Here is a 10,279-nt window from a genome sequence, read left to right as displayed (position 1 = left end):
GTCATTCAGCTGAGCCAATTAGCACAAGGCTATTTTAAGCAAAGTGGTTAAGATCAGCCAATGGCACACAAGTAACAGAAATTACTTCTGGGCATTATTACATAATTACAAAAAACATTTTTTAGCCAACAAAATAATCATAGGTAATAAGGAGCTCCCCTCTGGCACTTGTAATCCCTCCGACTTCATGAAAGAACCAGAAGAATTTGCGTGTGATATATTTCGGCTTGTGATGAAGCGAGCACTGAGCGCGCTGCCTCTCCAATGAACTCCAGGGCACTCCGAGGAGAAGGAGCGTGTGAAGGAAATTTACATGGGCCGACGAGGCCATGAGTGGAACGACAGTTAAAGGGAGATCCCGACTCCAGACAACCTGACTGAAGACACAGAACGGATTACGTTTCCTACAACCTCAAAGGCCGAGTCACAGTTTGCACTGCGGTAAAGACACCACAACGCACTTTCCCCAAACACACCTACGTTACAGCGCACCACAATGCATAGTGATTCCGTGTAAGGACTCCCGAGAAGCTTCATAGGCCTTTTAGGGACAGAGGTCACACTGACCCATGGAACTGGACTGAGAGGAGCAGTGAAGTGCAGTCACTCTGCAGCACTACTGAGGAGGAAGCAGAGACTGCACAGGGTAATGAACAAAAATGGCCGCGCCATAGAAGTACAAAACAGGGCTATTGAGGCGTGAGCACTGATTGGATGATTCAGGATAAAATAATACGAAACGATGACAGTTTTTCCTTTGAGATGAAAAGGGACGTTTCTTCACAGATGGACCGGAGACATGACAAGGAAAGTGCAGACACAGTGAAGATGCAGAAAGTGAGGACGGAGCGTCCATATGAAGTACAGACTGAGGAAGATGACAGAAGCTGCCGCCAGGGCCGGCTGTCACAGCGTCTACTGATCTCTCTGGGTGTCTCCCCGGAACAAAGCAGGAGGTACAATGTCCCTATTGTAGGATTTCGGCTCCCAGGTTCAGGTTGGGCCAACCTAACACACCTGGAGGATTCACCGCTTCTCTGCTTCTTAAAGGGAACCCGACGTGAAAGAATTATAGAGGCTGGCTGCTGCTGAAACCTCCTTCTGAAAAGGCCGGCTGACTGGCTGTCATGCTGATCCTCATTCTTCAGGTTTGCATAAACTTCAAAGCTGTAAAATGGTGGCGCAGACCTCGGCACCGCTCCAAATATCAGGCCTTCCCTGGTTCTCCCCCCCTTCATCAATATAGTAATGACAGTAGGTCAGTAATGAAGAAAGAGCTCTTTCGGCAGGGGTGGGCAACCAGCTGCTGTGGAACTACAAATCCCATGAAGCATTGCAAGACTGACAGCCACAGGCATGATGGGATGTGTAGTTTCACCACTGCTGGAGTGCCGAGGTTGCCTACCCCTATCACACAGTGTCAGAGAGCTACAGAGCCAAAGAAATGCAATCCAGTGAGAAGAGAGACTCACCCATTAATGATCTCCTTGTTCTCGGCCCGGATGAAGTGCTCCTCGGGGGTGAGGATGCAGAGAGAGTACTTCTGCCCAGTGCGGCTCTCGGCCTCGATCACGTCCGTACACTGGTTCATGTTGATCGTCCCCTGAGGGAGGGTTGTGGGCTGAAAGAGAAGATAAAATACAAACATACTGAGTACAAATGTGACAAAACACAAAAGACATTTCCGTCACATCATTAACTCCTTCTCTGCCAGGAACGTTTTACACATTAAAATGCACATTTTAGGCCTGAAGATTGGTGAAACCACCAAAAATTATCAACTTTCTAAAAGCAGAGACGCCGGCGCATGAAAAGGGGGACATTTTATTAGTGGAACAGATTATGGCAACCATATTGTTAGTAAAAATGTGTTCAATTTAATTGCACACAAACACAACAGCAACCAATTATTTGGTAAATGCCGATTACATAGATACCAAACATGTCCAGCCTCAGACATTGTGCGCTCTTGCGGACGGGCGTGCACGCTGTATATAACATCCCGGGAGGGAGAGGAGCTGCGTGTAGTTGTGCGCAGCAGTCTGTTCTTCCCTATGGGAGGACGGGGCTGCACGCCATAACATGCGGTCACATGGTCACCTGAAACTGCACATCTGTGTGGCTCCAGGTGCCCGCACTTGGATGCGTACTGTCTGCGCCCACACAACAGACGTGCATGCCCCTCAGCATGAGCCTTTAGACTTAACTGGGGATAATGGCCCGGGAATTATTGCTAACACTGTGTGACACAACCAGTGTTTATATGCGTAGGTGCACCCGACGCATGTGTTTACATTCAGATACACATGTACGCAGGGGTTGGGGGACTTGAAAAAATTTTTATTTAACTTTAAATTTTACTTATTTTTATATTTATTTAATTTATTTTTGTTTTATTTTACTTTAAACATTTTTGAACACTTAAACTTTTCTCATGATCACAAAAACGCTAGATTCCCCCCCCATGTATGCCAACAGCATGGCTGGGTGAATCCCCCAATCCCTCCCAACCCCACCACCTGGCTATTGTATTTCGACTGTGGTGAATGCGTAGGCTGTCAGAATACCAAAACTGTCCTTGCAGCTGATTGGCTGCAGTTATTCAGCCAAAACATTTCTCCCCAGCTCCTTCGCTTTTTCAGATTGAAGGATGTTGGGTGGGAGGCAGCTGACAGGTCCAGCCATGCAGGTTCATTGCGTACTGTCCAAAATTCACTCCATACATGGCCTTCTTAAAAGGAGAACTATGGAGTTAGGTCTTTTCCCCATAGTTCTCCTTAGGGTAACCGGAGGACACAAACTAGCGTCCTCCCGTCACCCTAAGCTCCGTATACCGCGAGCTGTAGTTCGTGGTATACTGAGACGCCGCAGCTGAAGCGGATCCCTATCTAGAGGCAGACCCGCCCCCCCCGCCCTCCCCCCCGTCATAGTTCTCCTTTAACCTGCCCATGCAATGGTCACATTTTGGCCGAATCAGGACTTCCTATTTGACAAAAGTCAAATTTCCAATTGACTTTTCCCAAAAGGAGTCGGTCCGAAGAGCCCCATAGCCAGCCAATCAGCTGCAGCCGCTGTTCTGGAATGCTGACACCGGGCGCTGTCACAATACAATAGCCCAGAGAGAGGGGATTCCCCCATCCGTGCTGTGAATGTCTGAATGTAGCTGTGAGAATCTTGCAATGCCCTATGGGACTTGTAGTGCCACCACAGCTGGGGGGCCGGAGTTCCCCTAACCCTCTCCTAACGTATGACCGGCCTTAACGTACGAATTTGTACTTATTATTTGCCCCACAACCAAACCTGCATGTGACCCGTACAGGGGGGGGGGTTGGGCACTTCCTGGGTAGATTTCCCAGCAGCCCAGAGCGGGCTTTTAAACATTTGCTCATCTGTTTGTCTTGCTGATTACAGGGTGCAACCCAATACTAAGGGACTCTGCGGAATGAAAGGTTTCACCCACATGTGTTACTGTACAGACAGCAATGGAACCGGCGGGGGGGTCGGAGCCGTCACTCCAAATTACAGGGCAGGTAACGAGATAAGATTATAAAGAACAAACTACCAATAAAGAAAAAACACCAATTACAGGCCATCTCTGCGCGCAGCTACTCCGCACCACGGCGAGGAAGAAAAACACGCCGCTGATGATGTGCCTCCCAAACTAGAGACGGAACCAGGAGAACCGGTTTTATGATTGAACTGTACCAGATGCTACGAGCCCGTGTCATGCATGAGAGGCGCTACAGAGGGCCGCGCGTTCACGGTGCCTTGTTGTATCACATGACGGCCCGGCTTCCAGGAAAAGAGAAAAAAAAGGGGGTCATTTGCTGGGGAAAGCTGCGACGTGTACAAAGCCTGCAGGGCCGCTCTCTTCTCTCACACACACACACTACGACAGCCAAGAACCCGGCTGGACTCATGCAGACCCACTTGGAAAGGAGACGCGGGCTGAATGACAAAGAAATAGATCACCCTGTGTAATGGGGGGGGAGGAGAGCGGCGAATAAAGGCCTCATTATTGTAATCCGGCTCACAGGCCTCGGAGCACGGGAGATGAATGATTCCTGCTTACACCACCACAGAAAGGGCTGCGGGGGGCTTCATCCGGGGGCTCCGATGACCATCGCAACATTTACTGACACTGCAAAATGCTGATTATTTGTAGCTGTTTCTTTTCACTTTACTGACACCGGAGTATAGAACTCCCCCTCTACTCCAGTGATGGTATGTCCCTCAGTGTCCTACACACTGAATAGGACGTGATGACTCACAGAACCTTAGACCGCTGGAGCCGAGGGGGAGTGAGGCCTGAAGGGACAGGTCTAGCAGCCAGCTGGGATCACGGTTCAGGTGAGTATATCTGTTACTTTAGCTCCCCAGGCAAAATAAGCACTTAAAAGGAGAACTATGAGGTGAGTGATTTCCACTCATCCTCATAGTTAGAGCCGACGTGTGACAAAGAAGCCATCACCGATCGGCTCCATAGATCGGGAAGTGAGCAGAAACATGCCGCCGATCAGCTCACTTCCCGATCGTCTCCCTGCAGTGAGCGGTGACAGTCAGTCACGGCTCCCCGCATGCATTCCCCCCTCCCCTCTCCGATCCTCCAGCGTTGACTGGAGGAACGGACGGGGAGGGGGCGGGCACAGCTGGCTCTGCCTTTTGATAGGCAGAGCCCGCTGTCATTCACGCAGCTGGGTGGATCCAGACAGTATTGTCGCGATCCGTCCCGACTGTCTCTCCGTATATTGCAGGCAATAGCCCGCTATACCCTGTTTCCCCGAAAATAAGACCTACCCCGAAAATAAGACCTAGTTGTGACCATTCCCAGGGACGGTGGTGGCATAAGGGGGAACTTGAAGAGCCGCGGGAGAGAATCAGCGGTGCCAATGAAGCCAGCGCTAGAGGAAGCGAGGCGGCAGCGGAGGGAGCAGAGCTGCATAAGCCAATGCTTCCTCTATAGCGCCGCCTCCTGTCACAGGCGGAGTGATACCAAATGCACTCCACCTGTGAGGAATCGATAGTGAAAGCGCTCTTCGCTCATTCTGGCCAACGATTGGTTAGCAAATTGCCCTGATCACCCTATTTTTGTACATGAATACATGTAGACTGTTGTACATGAATACGTTTGGATTGTTGTACATTAAAATAAAAAACAAAATAAGACCTACCCCGAAAATAAGACCTAGAGGTCTTTTTTGAGCCAAAAAAAATATAAGACAGTGTCTTATTTTCGGGGAAACACGGTATAATGAGCTTTGGGTCACAGGAGGAGGTTAGAGTCCTCCCGTGACTCTAAAGAGAATTATGGGGGAAAACCACTTACCCCATAGTTCTCCTTTAACTCCAGTCAGTTTATTTAACTGCTATCCAGGTTTCAGTACGAGAGATCTCCCCTCACTTCCTGTCCTGCTGATGACGGTTTTACCAAACAGGAAGTGGGGGTAACAATTCAACAGCACCTCAGACAGGGGGGGAAAAAAGTAATTTTCAGTTTCAGCCTGAGAAATTTTAAAATTTGGGTTTGAATATTTAATTTCGGTGCATCCCTACCTTCCTTTAGTAGAGTTGGGAAAGGCTAGAATGACTGCCAGGTTTTTATTTTTGTCTAGATCCCTTTTTCAGACTTCTCTCACTTCCTGTCTGATGAGTGTTGTCACCAGGACAGGAAGTGATGTTACACCTCTCAGTTGGGTAGCAGCCAAACCACCAGACAAGAGTTCTAATCCTTCCCCCATCCCCTCCAAAGCTAGAAAAGAACATTTTGGCCTCTACCTTGGAGGTCTAATGCAGGAAGCCATTTTAAAGTCAAATTCCTATTCCAAAGCTATACTTGTAAATAAAGGAGGATGCCAAAGTCATGTCACCACTTCCTGTTAGCTTCCAAAGTCATGTCACCACTTCCTGTTAGATGCCAAAGTCATGTCACCACTTCCTGTTAGCTTCCAAAGTCATGTCACCACTTCCTGTTAGCTTCCAAAGTCATGTCACCACTTCCTGTTAGCTTCCAAAGTCATGTCACCACTTCCTGTTAGCTTCCAAAGTCATGTCACCACTTCCTGTTAGCTTCCAAAGTCATGTCACCACTTCCTGTTAGCTTCCAAAGTCATGTCACCACTTCCTGTTAGCTTCCAAAGTCATGTCACCACTTCCTGTTAGCTTCCAAAGTCATGTCACCACTTCCTGTTAGCTTCCAAAGTCATGTCACCACTTCCTGTTAGCTTCCAAAGTCATGTCACCACTTCCTGTTAGCTTCCAAAGTCATGTCACCACTTCCTGTTAGCTTCCAAAGTCATGTCACCACTTCCTGTTAGCTTCCAAAGTCATGTCACCACTTCCTGTTAGCTTCCAAAGTCATGTCACCACTTCCTGTTAGCTTCCAAAGTCATGTCACCACTTCCTGTTAGCTTCCAAAGTCATGTCACCACTTCCTGTTAGCTTCCATGGTCATGTCACCACTTCCTGTTAGCTTCCATGGTCATGTCACCACTTCCTGTTAGCTTCCATGGTCATGTTACCACTTCCTGGTAGCTTCCATGGTCATGTCACCTTTTCCTGGTAGCTTCCATGGTCATGTCACCATTTCCTGGCAGCTTCCATGGTCATGTCACCATTTCCTGGCAGCTTCCAAGGCCATGTCACCATTTCCTGGCAGCTTCCAAGGCCATGTCACCTCTTCCTGGTAGCTTCCATGGTCATGTCACCATTTCCTGGCAGCTTCCAAGGCCATGTCACCACTTCCTGGTAGCTTCCAAAGTCATGTCACCACTTCCTGGTAGCTTCCAAAGTCATGTCACCACTTCCTGGTAGCTTCCAAAGTCATGTCACCACTTCCTGGTAGCTTCCAAAGTCATGTCACCACTTCCTGGTAAATTACACAGCTAAGTCTATACATGAAAGGTGGGAGATGTAATGAATGCCGCTGCCACATAAATCAAAGAATGAGTACGGGACTGTCGGGGACCTGAAGCCACCAATGACTTCTATTCCAGTTCTACTCTGATTTATTAATTGTCTGTTTGTACTGGGAACCAGTAAGCTGCCAGCAAGCAACCTCCCCTGTGATTTGCTTACACAATGCATGGCACCCCGAGGCTCTCTCTAGGTTTCCTCAAGCACAGAGCGCCGTCACAGGACAGAGGGGTTATTATTGCTATGGGAATGCAGATACAGACTGGGAACTTCTCAAACAAGAGGTAAACAGAGTGTAGAGAACACCAAGGAGACAGAGAGATTGATGGATGGCACCGGGGCAGGAAAGTTCACCTCGGCTCAATATAAAAACAAGGGCGAGAAAGTTCAGAGTTGGAAAGACAAACGTGGAAGGTGACCCTGTACTATGAGGTGATCTTACCACTCAACCACTAGAAACCAGGAAACTTCTAAGGCACGGGAAACTAAAGGCCTTTCTTATAATGGTCTGGCCCTCTAGCAACTTCAGCGTGAAATTATAGCTAATTTACCTACAAATGTCAGGTGGTCATAATAATCTGGCCACTCAGTGTATATCAGCCCTATAATGTGTCTGCTATTAATTACATTGGCAACAAGACCAAATTCTTACTGTCCAGGCTGGGAAAAGAGCTGGATAAGCAGCAACCCTAGTCACACCCCAGTGATGTTATTGGTTCCTAGTCAACTCATGTTCCCTAAAAAAAACCTAGAAGGGATGTAGATGTGGCACACCAGCCGTCGCTTCCTGTGCCGTTATCCTCCTAGCTGAAGTTTGGCAGTGTGAGATTATCTACAGCTCTATAGAGATGGTTGTCTCCACACCAAGACACAGTGCAGAATGAAGGGAAGAGATCAGCTGCGGGGATCCTATAGGCCCGGGGTGGGCAAACTCTGGCCCTCCAGCTGTAACTACAAGTCCCATGAGGCATTGCAAGATTCTTACAGCCACAAATTGATATCACAAAACTAAATGAGAAAATTAATTTGAACAATTTCCTGACATTTAAATATTTCGACAGGTCGATATAAATGGCCTCAGTATATATCAGAAGACTTCATATGTAGAGACATTTCTCGAAAGCTCGTAGCCTCGGGCTACACGTTATAAGATGTCAACCCTGACAATGTGAAACAGAAAATATTCCACTCTCACTTGTCAGTTCTGCTCATCTCCTGTAACCCCTTTGCAGGCACTTCCTGTCTACATGCGTTCACTCAACTGGCAGCTGCAAGTCAATACTCAAGGCAGGTTTCCTTATGGTGACAACGGTGGGGCATGCTTGTGCAATGTGTGTCAGAAAGACCTTGTAGACGAGAAGCCCCGTGTGTCAGGGTGACAATGCATTCTATAACAGGAAGTCACTGAACAAGGAACCTTATGGCAGGATCAACAGGGAATTATTTTACTGAAAGCTGCAGATTTGAAATTGCATTCACTTGTTAAAGATGACATGAGCTTTTATTGATCGAGTCCAAACTTTTAGACAAAGTTTACATTCTTTTTGCCCCCTTTTCCTCCCTAACCTAAAGGATCTCACGCACGCCCTCCACAGATCCGTACTTAACGAGATCCAATGGCTGCTGCTCCCGTTTGTTGACATCCAGAGGAAGAAAAAAAAGGATAAGTGCACTTATCCTTTAACTGCAGTAGTTATTCGAGATGACAACGCCTTGGACAAGACAGGAGAATGGCCTTGAACGCGGAATCACGTGACCCTCTACAAGGGTCTTCCAAAACTTTTCTCCAGACGTCAACTACGCCACTCAGCGGTTCTCCAGCTTTGGAATATAAATATGAAACCAAAGCCGGCCCCCTTAAAATGTATTCGGAACGTTCATTCAATTTTCAAAAATGTAATGGTGTCAAATCGACCATCGTGGCGAAAAAGACAATCGAAGGAGCTGCATGGAAAATTTTTCTCAAAGTAAATTGTAACAGTTACCGTGGTTTTTCATTCGGGAAAGTCCTTTCATTCCAAAATGTTATGTTTTCTTCGAACGTTTTAAGTCGATTTCATTATTAATGGTCATCACAGAGGTGGAACGCCATCAAAGTTCTAGAGAAGTGTGCCAGGGTTCCATCCTCCGCTGACTCCCGTCCAAAGAACCGGGCTGGAGATGTCCCTGTGACAGCCAACAAGGAGGACTTCATGGTTCCTCTTTATATCGTACATTGTCCATATTGCTTAAAATGTCAGTTTAAGGTGGACCAAACCTTTACTCAAGGTGGACCAAACCTTTACTAAGGTGGACCAAACCTTTACTAAGGTGGACCAAACCATTATGAAGGTGGACCAAACCATTATGAAGGTGGACCAAACCTTTATTAAGGTGGATCAAACCTTCTCATGATAAAAACGAGAGAGAGCATTTGGGCTTTCCACTGGAGTCAGTCAGGGTTAACTTCTTTTCTCCATAATTTCCCCAAAACAAATGCCTCGGGTAGGAGAGTGTAATTGGAACACGACCTTATACCCAAAATAACTAATCTGTCTGCTTCGAGCGCGTACAAAAAATGTAAGATTCCACCCGTCGAGCGGGGTCTGTCTGTGCCCTTATATGGATATGATGTGCGAGAGGCTCGGCTCCCCACTTCATCTCACACACTCGCTTTCTAGCAAATCGCTCCGCGGCCTTTGCAGCGTCACCGGCTGTGGTAATCGCGAACAAGCCCGTTTAACCTTCCCCAGAACTGGGCCGGACTCGGCCCGTCTCGGCTGAATTCTGCGCACGAAGGCGGGAGTGAAAAATCAGAGTTTGTAACAAAAGAAGAAACGTTAACCGTTTCCGAGAAACGCATGCGGAATCCAAACTTGTAAGAATCAAAGTACATGGCGCCAAAATACAGAGACCGCCGCAATGGCTAGTTTGCCGTCATGCTGATCTTACAGCTTCAAACGTTTCTGAACCTGGAACTGGTCTGTAGAACTTCGGATATGCCTCATGGGACTTGTTGTTCCACAACATCTGGCATGCCGAGCGTTACCTATCCATGATCTATACCAGGGGTAGCCAAACTCAGGCCATCCAGCTGTTGCGACAACTCCAAATCCCATAATGCATCTGTCTCTGGGAGTCATGCCTCTGGCTGCCAGAGTCTTGCAATGCTTCATGGGACTTGTGGTTCCGCAACAGCTGGAGGGCCGGAGTTTGGCTAGCCATTGCAACAGCACTAAACAGCATGGATGGGGGATGAACCGGAAGTAGGAAATACATTTGGTGATATCAAGTCAAGTAGACGGAACCATAAATTGCCTTAAAGATTAACTTTTTTCCTTTATCACACCTGACTATATATTTTTTTTTTATATTTGCATGCAGACCA

General features: G+C 47.5%; 1 protein-coding gene across 6 annotated transcripts in view; it reads right to left on the bottom strand.

The window, feature by feature from the left end:
• MPRIP (myosin phosphatase Rho interacting protein) overlaps positions 1-10,279 on the bottom strand; it is a 133,229-nt gene that overhangs the window by 55,518 nt on the left and 67,432 nt on the right. For all 6 annotated transcript variants that reach the window (XM_018572631.1, XM_018572633.1, XM_018572636.1 and 3 more), the window contains exon 4: positions 1,473-1,621. In XM_018572631.1, coding sequence (XP_018428133.1) covers positions 1,473-1,621 — 149 coding nt within the window. The remainder of the gene's footprint in view (positions 1-1,472; positions 1,622-10,279) is intronic.

The sequence above is a fragment of the Nanorana parkeri genome, unplaced genomic scaffold, assembly GCF_000935625.1.
Source record: "Nanorana parkeri isolate BGI_ZX_2015 unplaced genomic scaffold, ASM93562v1 scaffold2090, whole genome shotgun sequence".
Classification (NCBI taxonomy): Eukaryota; Metazoa; Chordata; class Amphibia; order Anura; family Dicroglossidae; genus Nanorana; species Nanorana parkeri.
Note: the sequence above shows the minus strand (reverse complement) of the source record. Positions and strands in the feature narration are given on the sequence as shown.